This window comes from Apaloderma vittatum, unplaced genomic scaffold, assembly GCF_000703405.1.
Source record: "Apaloderma vittatum isolate BGI_N311 unplaced genomic scaffold, ASM70340v1 scaffold2154, whole genome shotgun sequence".
Taxonomy (NCBI): Eukaryota; Metazoa; Chordata; class Aves; order Trogoniformes; family Trogonidae; genus Apaloderma; species Apaloderma vittatum.
This window is the reverse complement of record NW_009714146.1, coordinates 21,555-39,733: the sequence shown is the minus strand read 5'-3', so window position 1 is coordinate 39,733 and position 18,179 is coordinate 21,555. Positions and strand designations below refer to the sequence as shown.

The window sequence follows — 18,179 nt, the reverse complement described above, 5'->3', positions numbered from 1 at the left end:
CCTTTAAAACGTTGATTAATATTAAATGGAGACTTACTTGCTCATATACCAGATAACTTTTTCAAAGTTGTGATATTGGCAGTATCCTGCCATTACAGTAATCTCTCGTGTATGTAGTGGTAAGGTGTTCTAGCTGCATTTTAATGAGTGGTATGTTTTAAGACGACAGAAACTAACTAAGACTCAAACCTTTCCGGACACTTGAAGTAACACAGGCTTTGCCACAGGAGTGCATTAAGTATAGTTTACCTACTCTGGGCTAGTATTTTCAAAAAGATGCATGGGACATTTGCTCTGGCTAACTGTTTTTATGTAATGAAAAATATGCTCGTCAGAGCATAGCAAAGTGCTGTTTTAACTGTTTAATGAGCTGTTGTGTATCAACATGGCCTGGAAATGCTTCTTCTGACTTCTGAGCAGCTGTGTAGCTCTTCTGAAGATCTCCAACCTGTAAGAAACACACAAACTAGTTCTGTATTCCCAAGAACTGCGGTATTTGCATCACATATTCTGTGCAGTACCTTTCTGATTCTCACAAATCTTCAAACACAGCTGGTCCCGAGGGTAAACGAATAAAACAAAGTCAGTATGGAGGCTTTTGAAAAAGACAGAAAGGTGATTTTAATGGTGCTTCTAGACAGTAACTTTATACCCCATTCCACCTGACTCTTACAAATGGACAAGAAGGTGCACGATGACCACCACTTGAAGTGAGGAGAAAGATTTGATTTTAAACTCAATAGAAGTGCTGCTGTATATACAGGCAAAACACAACCAATCAGGCCTCTGTAAAAGCTGCAACTCCGTGATTTCCTGCTTCCTCACAGAGAGGCACAACAGTGTCGGGCAGCTGATTATTACTCCTCTGCTCCTTTTAGAAGTAAGTTTCCACATTGTTCTCTACCCAGGGAACTTAATTTTTTTCCTAAAAAATAGCCATCATTTTTTGGAAGCTGAAGGTGTAGATAAGGAGAGCATTTCAGAAAGTGGGTTCAGCAAAAAAGAATGCAAATGTTTGGGAACACATCTAGGAAAAGTGACAGCTCCTGGGTGGAAAAGAAGCAGCTATGGAAAGTGTCAGTAGGCGGCCTCTGTTGTCAGCACATCAGTCAACATGGAGCTTCACTGCAGCAAGAATTCTCCTTAGGGGAAGAAACCAGGGTCCTGGCCAGAGAAGTTACATTTTGAAACCATAGCCTAAGGAGAGCATTACCACACTGCATCAACAGCGAGCTGATCTTACCATCTGTCTTCTCCCACAACCTCTGCGGGTTCTTCATGCAAAGGCTACGCAACAAGACGTTTGGAGACTAGGATTTACTCCTTAATGGATAAGCACAGAATGCAATTATTCCAAACCATCTTATGTTTCACAATGGAGAGGAGATGCTTACAAATTAATGGGTTGTTCTCTCCTTGACGCAAGTACTTTAGTATTTGTAGGAGCTGGGCTGCCCACACAACACAGACTCATAACAGAATCTTGAAGGTGTAGGCATAAGCAAAGAAGCAATTTTTTCTTGTGAGAAATGGTAAGGACTTGTACAAGTTTGTCCTTATTAATAGGAATGTTGGACACACTGTTAATTCAGCGTCTGAGATACTCTGTACGAAAAAAATTATTAACACACGAAGATGAAAGCTTGTAAAGCTGAGGAACAGACTTTCCTTTAGAGATCAGTAAGATCATGGGATGGATAAATTCTGTTATTTCTATAATTACTGATAAACCATATAATACTATTTCACTTCACATTCTGAAAAAGTCAACAACTGTAAGGACTGTAGATGGAATTGTTAATGGATTGTTCATCTTCTGAGCATTTCAAAAATTACAAGGCTACTTTACAGGTAGTTGCACACACTTATTCTCAAAAGCAAACACTTGAATGATTACTTTTATGCAAACCTGGGTACTGAAATGAGAATGTAACTGTATTATGGATTCTGTATTCTTCTCTCTTACTTATCTGGATTTCTCAGTAATAACAATAAAAACCCAACTGCCTCACCAAGGCTCATTTTTACATTACAAGGATAGGATAGCACATTACCTTCTCTGAGAGTATTGCAAAATTGAAATGGGGCTCGTACATATGAGGTGCTAAAGATGAAGCAGTCTGCAGCAAAGCTCTTGCCTATGTAGAGAAAGAAAAAATACAGTGAAAGCTGTGAGGGAGGGTAACAAGAACCTAATGCAATGTTCATCATTCTTAAAACAAATCATCACGTGTCTTCTTTACTAGGCCTTTACTAAGAAAGCCATCTTCAGCTATGTATGAGTTACACCAATAGTACATTTAGGCATAATGCAGTTTAAAAGCATCAAAATGATTAAGTCAGAAAAAACACCAGGACTTATTCAATTAAGTAATTCAGTTCTAAACATTGAATAGACTATACTAATTAAAAAAAAAAAAAGGATTTCAGTCCTACCCCACTGTATTTACTTGTTGTCTCTGATATCAGTGTCTTAAGCATTCCTGAAAACTTAAATTTTATCATTACAATGACAACAGTCACGCTCAAAAATTTTAATAAAATTAACTTATATTTTTCCTGACTAGGAAAATAGCAGCATTAAAAAAATCATGAAAAATTAAGTATCAGAGTGTGCATTTTCATGCAGTAAATCCAATACAAAATTAAGGTTAACTTGTGAATGCTTTTACTAAAACAAGGAGAACTTCAGGGGAAAAACCCTCATCTTTTAAAACCAAAAGTATCTGTAAATTGTTTGGGAAGGCAGAGTTAAGAACTTACTAAAATTCCCTAAATCTGACAACTGTGAGTATATGCAAGAGTAGCTATGAAAGAACATTGTGAAATAAAATAAAATCCAAGGCAAGAAAAATATCGTCACATTTTTATTCTTCTGTGAATAATTTCATTGTCGTGATGACTCTGATTTTTTATTACATCACAGAATCACAGAATGTCAGGGGTTGGAAAGGACCTCAGAAGATCATCTAGTCCAGCCCCCCTGGCAGAGCAGGATCACCTATAGGAGATCGCACAGGAACGCATCCAGGCGAGTTCTGAATGTCTCCAGAGAAGGAGACTCCACAACCTCCCTGAGCAGCACATATGTGATGAGCAGTACATATGTGATACAAGAAGAAAATAGAACATTTTAAGCTAAAAACTAAAATAGACTGGAAACAATTGATCGTAATGGAAAGGCTCTGCAGTGCTAATTATTAGCAATCACAACATCCACCACTGGATGTGTCACCTGGGAATTAAATGTCTGTTAATTTACCAATTATGAAACTGAAACTAAACCCAAAGTTTATTTGTCACTGGAAACATCCAGTGTGCTGGGTTCATTGTGGTGTTTCCATGGTAATTGCTAGGTAATCTGAATACAGTTAACTTTAATAATCTGCTCTTTAAAAAGGTATTTACAAGTCTTCATATCATACTGTAGCTCTCTGATGCATATGTGAATCCATCAAAATAGGCTTGCTCCCCTAAGGATTAAACAAGCCCACAGTAGTTCAAACTGTCCAACAAATGTATATTAATTTTCCCTGCATGTGTATAAAAAAATTAATATGTATGTAAAATGTGTATAAAAAAAATTAATGCATTTAATCCACTGTGCATGTCACACACCTAAGCGCAATACAACTTAGTATATTCACATGAGGTAAGACAAACCATCAAGCTTACTGATGCAAAAGTATTTATCAAGAACTTGCTGCTTGGGAACAAAACTCTAAAGCAATCTCCTCGTCGAAACAAGTCTTTTAAGAGCTGATCTGACTGTCATCTTCCGCTACCCGACAAAAGCATATTTATTATTTACACTTATAAACCAAATATATAGTCAAAGTTGTAATTTAAGTGTAATTTAAGTGACGAATACAGAGTGACAACTTAGTCAGAAAACAGATCTCAATGATTGCAAAACCACTGTGAACCTTGTTTGTCTTTGCTGCACAATTTGCATATGCCTAAGAATGAGCAGTTTAATGGGAGACAGTACGACAACGTGGAGGTTACATTGGAACACACACAAAAGTAATCCATGTTTTCTGTGTGCAGTAGTAAGCCAGACTATATGATGTCCACACCTCAGGGAAATTATGTGTTTCTTAAGTACAAAACAGTCTGAAGAAGCACTCTGCTTAGGCTGAGATTGAACACTAACCTGTTCAATGCGACCTTTTCGCATTTCCAGCACAGCCAAGTTGTTGTAAGCTTCTGCATAGTCATTATTGTTGACTAATGTTAGCTTGAAACACTGGTAAGCCAGATTCAGGTCTCCTATTCCCTAAAAATAATACTGTATTTTAATTTGTGAAAAGACTGGAAACAACATGCGTATGTACTAACATGGGATACGAATTACAATAAAAACACGCTGATCAGAACCGTATGTACTTTCTTCTCAGACCCTCTCACTTGCTTCCTATTTTTCCTCCAGGAAGCATTGTTTCTCTCCAGCACAAACTTCCATGCCCCAAGTGAAATTCACTTCATCGAATTTAACTTTTAGATGACTGAAGTGTCATCTAGAGACTATGCTACCTGCTACCATCTATAGTAGGGTAAGAAAAACAGAGATTTCTCCAGAGGGTAAAAGTCATCTTGTCTCTCTGTCTCTACACAGATGAAATATAAATAAATCACATGCAAGATTAGTTTTTAGAAGATAAAAATTAAGGGTTCTGACTGTTCTTTCATACTCTAGTGTTATGACCAACACTTGTACAGCATCTGGTTAAACATTAAAAGTAAAAAAAGCTGAAAAATACAGGCAACATCAGTTCAAATTTAATTGTTTTAGGCAGTATAAATTAACACAATTTATCCCAGCTGCAGTACAATCAAGATGAACAATTGAGTTTCTCTCTGATTTAGGTTAAATCATAATCAGCATTGTAAGATAACTCATGTTAGAAAGCCATCTGAAACTTTATTCAGTAACCATATTCTGTGTATGCAGCTAACAGAAACCTAACATGGTTTCTGGAAGAACATCTGCAAAAATGGATAATGAATGCAAATTAGCATAGAAATTTAACGAACTTTATCACACAATTACACAATATTTCCATAGCTGCCTATAAGACAGAGGAACTTGCCTTCTCAGCTATGACATAGTGTTTGCTATGTACTGCTGAGTACTTATTTTTATGACAACAGAATTGGTCTAATGCTCCATATAAAACAAATAAGAGCTCAGAGAAAAATATCTTAAATTAATTTTTTTTTGGTCAAATGAGCTTGTATTGCAGCAAAGGCCTTCAAGGGCTCATATGAATTGTGATTTTTTCAAAAAGAAAGGGAAGTGTAAAGACAGTGAGATGGGAGCATCTTTTAGCAGGAGTAAACACATTCTGTGAAGATGTATAGAACTTTTCTCTTTTGCCTCTTTCACTCTAGTAAACTGCAAATAAACCTTTAATTTTTACTGCACTTCATCCTGTACACTATAGGACTTCATGCTTCAAAGTAGCACGACTCCTTTCTAGTTATTCTATTTTCAGTTTTTGTAAAATTGTATTCAGAAAGGTTGTTAAAATTTTTCATACCACAGCCACATGTCCCAGGTTGTACCACACATCTGCTGTCTCCTCCTCATTTTCAGCCAAAAACAGTGCACGTTCAAATGAAGACAGTGTCATATCATATTGCTGGGCATAAAAGCAACAGAGGCCCAGATTGTTAAAAAGCTGGCAGTTATAAACACCCATCTGCAGGAGCCGTCTACATTGAAAGACAATATTATTATTTTTTTTTTAATTAATTTCAAATGAGAGCTCTATTCTAAATGACAAAGTTCTCTGCCTATTCTGAGAAGGTGTAATAACGAAGGGTCACAGTTTCACACTTGGTAAAGTTTTCCTGAAGGGCAGCACAGGGCATTTTTGATTAGCAGAATCGAAGCTGTGCAAAACAGCCTTCGTGTAAATTAGATAACTTATTTGACTGTGCCACATGATCTGACTTTAAGTCAGACCTGTACGCAGACTTTCTCCATTTCTTCTTTCCAATTCCTCAACGTCAATCAAGCTATCATTTATTGCAGTTACAATTTATAACTTCTGGCTTCAATTTTGTGCTCAATTCCTATCCTTCGCCACTGCTCTGATCAGGAGTACATCTAGTATGTGAATCTATATTAATCTTACATTTGAAGCATAACTCAGATTTTTATTCAAATTGATGTTATTCTATGTGTCTTTTAGAATGGAGATGTTTTATATAAGTTCTGTTTATTAATATTTCTAGGAAAACCAGATATGTTAAGAGGGTCAGGGAAAAATAGGGCTGCTGTCTTCATCATGACTGAGTTTCTGAACCTAAAGCACAAAAGAGAAAGGAAATGACAGTGCTTATACTGACTGAATCTGCTCTTAGGCTTAAGAACACAAATCAGGCTCCTTTGCACTCTGACTGTACTGAAACAAAAACCAAGCAGCATCATTTAACACTAAATTTTTATTGCTTTCAGTAAAACATGGGGGAACATTCAAGTTCAAGCCCATGTCCAAGTAACAACTGCTCATGACTTCAGGTGGAGTTTTTCAAAGACTACTCTTTTTCAAAGGGCTTCATGGGAGGTCTATGCGCCTTCTGAAGGCAACTGAAGTTGGGAGTATGGGCCAGTTTCTCAAGCTGCCTCATGTTGTGAAGGATCATTTCAATCTTTGTTGATATTTCTACATATTCAACATGTAATGATGGCAATTTTTTAGGAGAGATGCAATTTTCACTGGCTAAGAAGAAACCCAAGGCGATATGTTGATTTTATGGTGGTATTTGTCCAAATGCTCAATCATCCTCCCATGCCAATCCCCTAATGTCCATTTTTTGCTAACAGCATTACAGAAATCAACCCTTTTTATTACCCTCTTACACATTCCGCTCCCCTTCCCTCCCCATGAGTGTAGATACCTATAAAACCGCAGAGCTATCTCAGGCTGGTCTGAATAAAAATGGTTACTGCCAATGCATGCAATAGCTTCCACATGAGTATTGTCTTGTTTTAAGACGTCTTTATAGTACTCTGCAGCTGAGGAGATATTGTTCATTTCCTATACATGTGGAAAAAAATCAGATTAGTTCTACTTTTTATCACCATTTTTTACCATAAAACTTATTAAAATGTCAATCTATTGAGTGCTTTATCTATGTCCTGTGCAGTACTTAACTGGGATTAGCTATGTATGCTCTTACAGTTCTCTGATCATACAATGCAACATCACGGACTGCCATCTTCACAAGCAACCCAGGGTATCCACGAGAAGAATGTATATTATCAGTACTAGCTGTACCTGCTATTAACTCATGTCATAGCTACAAAAGAGATTTACTTGGGTTTTATTTTTTAGAAAAAGAGATTGGTCAGAAGCTTAGCATGTGCAATGGGCCTTTTGCTACTCTTTGCACAAAGGCTTGCGATACACAGTACTGTGCCATCAGCTTCCCAGTATGGCAACATACAGGAGACTTACTTCCCCAGTCAATGTCTGAATCCTTTTCAGTGCTTTGTAAATCAAGTCATGAATTGCTCTGATCACAAATGAGAATCTAATTGCATATGAACATTCATTACATGCTCTTAAAAACAAAAATCACAGATTTATTACCAAAACCTGTACTAACTAGGATATATCAGCTACACAACTATGTCTCAGCTAAGCAACTATGTTGTATAAAAATACATACTTGGATGTATGCTACTTGGAACATGAATTAGGGTGAGCTTATTGCTGTGAACAACATCGCACTGTTTCTGAGGAGTGCAAGTCACCAGAGGACTCTACCTCATATCAGAAGAAAATAAATTAAAAGATCAAAACATACTTCTTTGTTTAGAGAGGAATAATTTCTACTTGTGTGCTGTAGATAGACTGTACTCTGAACATGAATGAAGAATAAGATTTTATTTAACATCAGCAGTGTATTCAGATATTAAAAAAATGTATTTCCTGTGATAAAAGGAAATAGTACTAAAGCAGGCCCTTTAAAAATAATGGGTTTTCAGAACAAAAAAAAGGTATACAACTCTTTATACTGTCAAAAGGTTATTGACAGAGAAGAAAAGCTCTAAGATGCCTGATGCATATATTCCAAGTGTGTGCCTCTGCAATGAGAACAGCCCTGTGCTGCAGTACAAATCTTTGCTAATGAAGCTATAATCTTGCACTCAGGTGTCAGTGCAAGACTAGCTCTTGTCAACTATATGTTGCTCTTTAATAACTCCTTAAAGGGTTATGCAATGTTATGCATGGTTCTGTAAAATAATATCCATATTAAAAACTGTTTAACAATTCAGAAAGACAAGCCTCCAGAAATTATGTAGCTGTTTTCTTACTTGCTGAAGGACAAAAAGGATTTAATATGAAAATGGATTAATGCTTAGGGGTTAGATGAGAATGAGGAGAACAGGAAAGAATGTCAAGTATGAATGTAGAAAAAATAAATAAATTCATGACTTTGTTTAAAACATTTGTTCTGGAATAGCGTCATTACCAACATTCAGTGAAAAACAATACTAAGTCCACTGCTTGACATGAAAATATAGATTTCTAAAATACAAAATACATGGTTACCAAACTAAAATGAAACTACTTTAAAACTCATCCCACTTAAAATCTACTTCCTAAATGAAGAAACATTCATATACCAACTGTTTTCATTGGCTTAAGAAACTAACGGTAACACACAGTGCTAATAAAGGCAATACTGACGAGTAGACTATTTTGCTGTTTAATCCTCCTAGCAGCCTGCTGCTGGCTTGAGTAATTTTAGTATGATTTAACATATATAACCTACATCTAGCTACATGGGCAACATCTGGACTGCTTGACTTAACATGGACTTGCTTCTGTGTGTCAAGAGTAAACAGGATCTCACTAGTGTGACTAACCATTTAAACAAACAGGGCTGCAGGGCTTCCCTAACAATACTTCGGTATCTTTGTGTAATGTTACCAGTTTGCATTAGCGTAGTTCATTTTTTATGACCTAACAGTTGTATTCAGCTCTTGGCTCTTTTTTCTTGCTCAGGCCACTAACTTTGGCCACAGTAAGGATTAGGTAGTGGGTGCATACCTCATGGATTCTGGCAATTCCACAAATAAGACTCACTTCTCCAGGAAACCGATCTAATCCTTGCTTGAAAAGGTTCAAAGCTGTTACCGGCTGATCCAAGCGCAAATACACCTAAGCAAATAAAAGGGTATATAAATGTCAAATGCTTGATTTTTATACTTGTACCGCTGTTTGACAACGGAGGTAAATACCACCTTTTATGCATTAGCTGAGATGGTCAATAATACTAGGGAAAAAAAGGGAGTAAATACTGAATAAATCTTTGTAATGAAGATCAGCTAATTAAGATAATTAAATCTGCATGCATATCATCTAGAGATTATTAATTTATCTGGACATCACTAATAAACTAAGAAAGTATCTTGTTATTTATTATTACATCAAAATAATATACTTTGACAGAGAGGTGAATGTACCACCTTGAATATTTTCATGTTTAACATATTTTAAAAAACTTATGTTTAGGCTGGATCTTCAGGTTGATACTGCTGTAATACAAAAAAATTTTACTTAGCCAAATTAGACTGCACTGCACAGAGCAGTGACACTTTCAAATTTCCTTACTGCTCTGCCAACCTTCCCTGTCACAAACAATAAATCTTGCAACATAAAGAGGGCAGTTTGGTCTCTGTGATTTTGGCTTCTGTGTTGATCAGGACAATATGTGATGTCGATTGTGTTGTGTGAGAACTGGATGGAGAACATCAAGGTGTCAATAGAGACCACCTCTGTGACAGGTATCCTGACACAAACATTCTGTGAAGCAATGTAAGAAAAATACCAACACTAACTGAACACCTGAGAGACCTCCAAACACGTTTTCTACTTCTGTTCCTGAGCTTCATGGACTTTCGAGTGCCAACAATCAAAATACTAATTAAAGTTTTAAGTTCTTTATTTATATCCCTATAGTTAATATCCTACTGTAGACATTTGCAGAGAATTCTTTCTATGACCACTCAAGTCGTCTATGACGACTCAAGAGTTGTCGACTGTGAGAGCCTTCCCAGTAAAGTGACTGCCATTTCAAATTAATCACTGCCAAAAAGAAATACAAGTGGTGTTTTCCAGTAATTTATGATAGTTTTTCATTCACAAACCATGCAGCAGTTTCTGATGAATTTTATGTCTGCATTAAATTTTAAACAATCGTATCCATTGTGGTCGTCATGCTCCTATTTTCTACTGTTGTAGAAACAGTTTTCTACAACTAAATTACTCTGTCAAGTTTCACTGGGAAGTACACAGATCAAAGAAAATATATGATAGCTCATCATAACTTCTTAAGTAGGAAGAACTTTGGCTGGTTGTTTTATTCCTAAGTATTGCCTATATGAGTGACTTGTACAACTCAACCTAAATATGTACAGCAAGTCAGTGCACAATGCCATACCTACAAATAATTTCATATTTTCTTTGTTTGAACCGAGAGAAAATTTTGTTTTTTCGTTTTGTTTGCTTGCTTGTTTTTTTGACCTGATCTAGCTATGAAGCACAGTTATCTTCATATTCTTAGGGGAAAAAAATGTAACAAATGAAGGACAGGAAACTTCACTAGATCTGCTCCATTTTTATCTTTTTATGTTAAAAGATAGGCAGGACAACTTCCACCTACTCACAGCTGCTTTGGGGAGATCAGCTCTTTAAGAGTACTATAGCTACAGTCATTAAGTTTTAGATGTTAAACACAGAACGGCTCCATTTTCTTTCTGGAATCTCTCTTATCTCTGGTAAAAATATCCCATTTCCAGCTCTCCTGGGGCCATGAAATACTTTGCAACTTCTCAGCAGCCCCAACTTCTTTAAAGATTCTTTATTTTTTTCATCTGCTTTTGGTCTTTTTTCATACATTGCATTTCAAGGGAGTGTCAGCTTTCAGGAAAATATTTTTAAAAACTCAGACAGCTGTTGTAATAATGAATATAAACAGAAAATTAATTGTTACTGCAGTATTGGTCTGTTTGCACAGAACCTGATGTAACTCCATTAATTTTTTAATGGCTGCTTAACTCAAGTCTTATCTTTTCAGTACTGTCAGATTGAGCTACATCTCAGTGCCCTGCTCTATCGCCTGTCCATCCACAGTCACTAAATCGTGTGCAATGCTTTATACTTGAGAGAGCTATGGTCTATGGAGTGGGAGGTGGAAATTCAACTGCAGCTTCTACTGGAGCTAGTAACGATGTGGGGGAATGCATATGTCCCACAACAAATCACTGCCTGTTAATCCAATCACTCTGCCAATTTAATCACTCCGTGTAGCTTATGCGTTTTGCAGAATCCCTCCTGGAAGTGAAAGAAATCTGAAATGGTTCTCCAGACAGCAATGATGACAATTTAAATACAAAATGTAAACTGCTCAAGAAATGTAAAGGTGAAGAAATGTCTGAATTACCCACTAGTAATGATGATTTTTGGATAGGCCTGTGACAGCTGGCTTAAAGGGAGCTGATAAAGAGCAACTAATCTAATCTCTTTCTCAGACAAGAGGAAGAAAGATGCAGTTTAGTTTCTCACAGGCCACCTTTTCTTGAATGTCTTGGAAAATGTTTGGAATCTGATGTGTACCTTTGTAAACAAGTAATTCTGAAGCTCAGCTGTGCCACCTGTTCCTTTAAAGCTTTTAATGCCTTTGACAGAATACTCTCTGTTTCAAGGTCTCCCGACTGCTTACTTTAAGATCATTTTGTTCTGATTTCGCTTGTGAAACTAGGATTTTCTTCACTTACTAATTTATTGCATTAGTTTCCTAGGAGACCATACAGAGTGACATTGTTCATACTGGAACTCCAGTAATTCTCTAGCTATAGAAGCCTCATTGGAGTTTAGAGCAAAGAATACACTAACATAGGAGATTTTTTTTTGTGTGAAACCTGTAAGCTCTAAAATCTTTTTGTAAACTCTAGACTTCAACTGTTAGCATGCAGTGCCTCAGGTCTATATGGAGATCACACACTGTTAAACTTAATGGTGTATGAAGCTTGGTACTCAGCTATTCTGGTGCATGGACTTCCCAGGGATAGTCTGGAACTTCATTTCATTCTCAAACAAGCAAATTTATGACTTACTTTTGCCAGATACAAGATTGTATCAACCATGTCCTGTTGCTTGAGAGCTGACTTAAACTGTTTCTCAGCTTCACGATATAATCCTAATCTAAAGAGATGAGAGATTCAGAAAGTATTGTTTTTTTGTTTTTTTTTTAAAAAAGCTTATTAAATAATGAAGCAATGCACACTAAACAAAACGTGAACTGCCCCAAAGCATACTTTACGGTCATTTTTTATGTGCCTGTTAACAAAAACCATGCTGTGAAACATAATAAGGTTATAAAGACAACCATTCAAAACTACGCAAAGTGGGTAAATTCATTACATTCTGTCCCCTTTGGTACATGCAGCCTTCTGGTGATAACTGAATGATGTACTCATTATCACAGGACTTCTTCCTGCTCTTTGTGCAGAATGGACAGTAGAAAATGAGCAATTAAAGACATGCCTCAACCTCTACCTACATGGTTTTAGAGAATTTCTTCACTCATGGCAAAGATCATGTAGATACTCTCCACTGTAAAGTTCAGGAATTCTTAGTCATCTATAAAACACTTTCTCCTAGGCTTGTATGGGAAACGGTGAAACTTCTGAACTATGGGAAGCAGGGTTGTATCAGGAGGAGTTTTGGTAGGTCTGGCTGTTATAGCTAAATCCTCAGGAACCACTCCAAACTGCTTGCAACAAGCCCTCCTCTCCACTGCTGCCACTCTTCCCTCAGAGAGGCATGCCGGGGCACTCCTAAGTCATTGCTATCAGATGCTGAGGTACAGGGTACCAGCCCTGAGGCCTCAGTGTCTTTGGAACTGGTACTTCTGGGGCAATGTACCTCTGGCAGAAAGTATCTAACACAAAATTTAATTTTTTTATTATTTCATCAACCTGAAGCCCTCACTGACAGTTAATTTCTCAAGCTAGTACCACAATATTCATTTTGTGTGGTCTGTTTTAACAACAGTACTGTGCATTTATTTACTGACTTTTCAAACAACGCAATAAGAAAGGTGAAGATGCAACTAATCAACTTACATAAAGATAATCAGTGTTGATCCTTTAAGTCAAGCAGTTGAACATCATCTCCTTGTATATTAAAGAATATTTAGATGTAAGCACAGTGCTCTCCAACTGAATACTGACTAAACTATTCCTCAGTGCTCGGCATTGCACAGCACACCCAGCAGCTCAGGTCCTGCACTCATTCTCACTGACCACAGAAGAAATGAACAAAGATTTACCTGTAGTAGCACTTCCCAATTTGGACTTTCCACCACCAGTCCTTGAATTGTGCATGCTCAGTGGCAAGGGCTGCCAAATCTAGAGCCTTTCAAAACAAACCCATCATCTTAAAATTAATACCTTCAATGTTTACACAAAGAAAAAGAACACAAAGTGAATAATGTAAAGATTTTTGTAAAGAAAAAATATTGAACAAAAAGTCCTGGTAAACTGGAGGTGGGGACACTGCTTTATGTTTACTATTTTTACAGCTTAATGCATTAAGTAGCTGAAAGGATAATTTGCCCCTATAGGAACACATAATCTAAACAGCTTCTAGTAACTCAAAGAGAAAATAAAAAATTAATTTTATCAGAGTCCTGAAGCACTGCTTCAGAATATACAGAATAGTTGTGTAACTCGACACACTTTTTCCAATCTTCTCATCACTATTCTCTAGAAGCTGTTAAAAAAAGGTAAAAATATACTAAAATAAAGAAATCAGTTCAGCCAGTTTGAAATACCGCAGACACTGTCAATTCATTGATAGTATCAGGTTGCCTAAACTTCTGGAAACTCTAAGGCGTGTGCAGTAAGAAATACTTCTTCCCTTAAAAAGTATATGATGTAAATAACTATTTCATGACAGACAGGAAACATAGATAAATATTCTAAGAAATAGATAGCTATTAAACAGGGTGGAGGTTTAAAATCTCTTTTATCTGGTATATTGGAAAAGTAAATACACTAATCAATGTTCTACCATCATCCACCACAGACAGAATGTATGGCTTTTCATGGTTTTGTTGCAACTTCAACATTTCTGTTAAATAGACGTGTCCTGTACCAAAACTTACCAAAGAAGCAATTGTTAGTGTTCTTTTTTTAAAATTCCATTTTGTCCAAGAACATATCAAAGCCATGCCACATTTGTTATTTACATTTTAGGGATATAATCAGAAATCGTCTAAAACATTTCAATATAGTATTTTTATAACAAAGAACTAACTTTTTTGGTTTATTTTCATGAACATTTTGCAAACCATGGAAATCAGAAACTAGCTTCTACTAGGAACAATATGGAAAAGTTCTGTACAATGGCCACTGTATAGCAGAGGAACAAATAATTTTCGAGAAAAAAATAATCTGAATACTTGAAATACTAGAAAGAGCCTAATTCAGTGACATCTACCTCTGAGTTTGATTGCTGTTCTTCCTGCTAGCAAAATAAGGCTGCAAGTAATCAATGGGTGTAGATCTGACACAGCGCAGCAAAGTCAGCAGAGCTATGACAACTTAGACAAGTTGCTCTCTTTTGGCTCTGTGAGAAAGAGTAATTCTTCTGCAGCAATTCAGGCTACAGAGTTGCATTGATGCTGTCCTCAAAGAGAAAGAGACAGCTGTCATCGACTGCCACTGTGACAGGAGAGAGAAAACTGAAGAAAGCTTACAACTCTGAAGTCATTTCTTCCAGTTAGGTGGAATACTCAAAGGCCTCAGATGGCAGCTCTTACCATGGTTGTCCTTTGTTTCTTACTGACTTTGCAAATTGCACATCAGGGGCTCTGGAGGCTATAGCTATAATGGGGAAGAAGCCTGTTTCAAGACAGAAATTACTGGTTTCCCTTCCAGATAAATTTGTTCTTTTATCTGAAGGTATATAAGCAATTTTGTCCCAGTACCGGGAAAATTAGGGAAAACTATGTTAAAACATTGGTTACTTCTGCTGCATTTACAAACGTACAAACAATGCGTGTGTCTGTCATTTACCACACCTGCCTCTAAAGCAGCGTGAGCAGCCTCTTAAAACGAGTCAGGCTCATACTGTGAACAGTGGCCTTCAACAGAGCTTTCCTTAGAGTGCTCTGATGACAAGTATTCAAGGAGAAGGACTGGATTTCAGAAAACGATCCCTTCTGTAGCTACACATTCAGCTTTCTTTCTAGTACCCTAATTACTTCTGATAACTATTTTATGCAAGGCTAACAATTCTGGCTGCTATTGGAAAGTGGGGACTAAGACTGCTTCAGGCTTAGTAGATGCTGACATCAGCAGGCTATCTGTCAGTGCAGATCCTGAGCTCTTACTAGGATCCTATTACTAACATCAAGAAACAAAGCATGACTTCACTTTAACTTTGTGAAATTAAGTCCTGATTTTACACTTTCCTATTAAGGAAGTAGGAAAGGAATAGGAAAACCCTGTTTCTGATACTTTACAAGCGATCATGAAAGCTTTGATCCAAAAATACTACAAACATTACCAGCATTTCTAGAAAGTATTTGCCTGAAAAGGCCTTGTGCATATCCGTGCCAGCTTTTTAAACGCTAGTAGTTAGACTTTCTGGTGGTACTACAACAAACTCTTTTGACAAAATGGACTCTGAAATGTTAGTAAATTGATTAAAATAGACTTTTAAAAGTCAAGGCCTTCACCTCGCCATGTTAATAGCAATTGCTAGCATATTTCAATTTCAGTTTCCTGCAAACTTATTTTTTTTTTAATTGCACATTTTCAGTGCAAATTAACATTTGATCTGCACAGCACATTAATCTAAAACTAACCTATAACAGTAGTAGTTTCATGGCTGCCCTGTGCATTGCTGAACGCTGGTGCAGTTACATTACTAACTAGAAGGGAAAAACAACCTGGATTGCAGATTGGCAGGTACAGGTATGTACTTTGAAGGGTTTTTGCCTCAAATGTACATATGAGAAAGAAGCTCCACACTGATTTTCCTACAAGGTTTAATAAACTTCAGGATATAACTCATCACCTGGAAATGCTCATCAGTTGAAACTGTTACTCTGTAGAGCACTTACTATAGTCACTCACATATACAGGAATCCTTTTCAAAAACAGCCTTAGACCCAGGAAGCCTTTCAGTTCTTATAGGTGTGCAAATAAAAATAATAAAACCCCCTAATACGTAGTGGATTTTCTGACTTTTTTTAAAGTTTTTCTTAAATAATGACTTAGAATTTGGTTTAGATGAAGAAAAATGTAGGTTCTTTATCTGTAACTGTATTTAGCATGACTCTGAGATGTCTGGTTTTTACCATTACTTTCCTTAGCTAAACTGTATCACAGCTAAGACTTCCAAATTGTCTACCAACTGTAACTCAGTATAAAACAATTCATAGGGTTGTGGTAATTTACTACTATATTGCAGAATTAAGCTGATAAATTAAGTTTCAAATAAATGTACAGTTCATATATAGTATTGTATTCACCAAGAAATTAGATAGAGGGAAATGACAGCTGCCTCTTTAACGTGCTGCTGAGTAGCAGTAATTTTACCAGCAACAGTTATTGACTAAAGTCTTACTCGTAGACAAATCAGCACAGGATAGTCTATAAAATAGCTGAGTAAATGGCTTTAGCTACATTCAATTTAGCACAATTTCTACGGTGAGCGTCTTCCTGATTTGTATAGTTTGCAAATCTAACATAATTCCATTACAAACAGATTTCTCTCAGAGAGTAAAAACATCAGAGTCTTAGGAAGAACTAAGGAATATGAGAGGTCATGATTTCTGGCCCCAGGTGTATATTGTACAATCACTGTTCTTCCTAAGGACAAAGTGTCTTGTCACCACTACCCACCTGTGAATAAGGGCAGAATATGATGTCGCAAGTCTACTGCTGAAAAAAGTAGCAGTTGAACTATTTCTGGACAAGTCTTTTAAACTGCCCCGCTCTTACAGCAGGTACAGAAAGCCAGTTATTAAGTATATGTGTTCAAAAGGAAACAATTCAAGAACAATAATGGATAGGGTAATAGCAATTTCTTCAGATAAGTGGTTATTTTAATTCTATTTATTACTAATTTTATATTTCTTAATTATTACAAAATAATTATTAATGTATTTATTATTAATTTTATATTTTATTACATAAGACGAAAGACTTTGAATACATTTTCAGGTGCTGAAAAATTTCAGTGCTTCTCTCTTCTGCCTGCCTCCCCACATTTCTGATAACTGATAGACTACAGATGTATTTACTTCTCATCTGAACCTAGTTCCCTGCATTATCTGTCCAGCTAAATGCACACTGATTAACAATATTTCTCAACTAAAATTACTGAGGCTTTTTTTCCCCCCTTTCTTTCTGTACATTGGCTGAATACTAAACAGGAGATAAACAACAAAACTGTCTTTGCTTCTGAAATAATAACGCAGCTGAGGACAGTACAAACTGTTCTGGATCAGCAGTGCCAAAAGAAGGATATTGACACTACTACTTTTGTGTTTTATTTGCAAAACTGCAGGAACTGGTCTTCCAACTCTACCCATGCAGAAGTAGTGGCTTTTCAGTCTATACTGTCACAAACTTAAGCCAATTTCCCAGGATTCTAAGCTCTTTCCTCTCATCTCATGCAGAAAACTGTTGTGTTCTTTTTTCAAGAATGTGCAACATCACACAGTAGCAGGAAATGGAAAGATGCAAGAGGTGTCAGTGACTATTCTAATGGGTGATCAAGCAAGGTCCAGATCAGCTTTTAAACAGTTAAAACATTTGCTGTTTCTCTGCTGAATTCTGAGTGACCAAATTCTTTTCAGGGAGAAGAAAGAAAATTAATTAGTGAAATGCCATTGTTAGGCAAGGTGAATAAACAGTGATGCAGCCAAGTTTATGCAAAAGTTAAAGTATTTATTTTTTTGAAGAAAAATTAATGAGTCTTCCAAATTTGGAGAATAGAATTATACCGAAAATGGTGTAGAAAGCGCAGACAAAAAGAGGAATGAAAAGGAAAGAGAGAAATCAAACTAAACAGTTTAAAAAATCTCTTCGGAGATACACACTACAATATAAAGGCACTTCATCCTGTGAAGTGTGA

The 18,179-nt window shown here is 36.5% G+C and overlaps 1 protein-coding gene across 1 annotated transcript in view; it reads right to left on the bottom strand.

The window, feature by feature from the left end:
* Positions 1–259: 259 nt before the first annotated feature.
* The window catches only part of TTC8 (tetratricopeptide repeat domain 8), a gene marked incomplete at its 5' end in the record, with an annotated part of 27,762 nt that continues 9,842 nt past the window's right edge, over positions 260–18,179 (bottom strand). Inside the window, 8 exons of the mRNA XM_009868624.1 lie at positions 260–448; positions 2,055–2,138; positions 4,157–4,279; positions 5,544–5,718; positions 6,910–7,049; positions 9,072–9,182; positions 12,140–12,227; positions 13,357–13,442. Of these exons, the coding sequence (XP_009866926.1) occupies positions 332–448; positions 2,055–2,138; positions 4,157–4,279; positions 5,544–5,718; positions 6,910–7,049; positions 9,072–9,182; positions 12,140–12,227; positions 13,357–13,442 (924 nt within the window). The remainder of the gene's footprint in view (positions 449–2,054; positions 2,139–4,156; positions 4,280–5,543; positions 5,719–6,909; positions 7,050–9,071; positions 9,183–12,139; positions 12,228–13,356; positions 13,443–18,179) is intronic.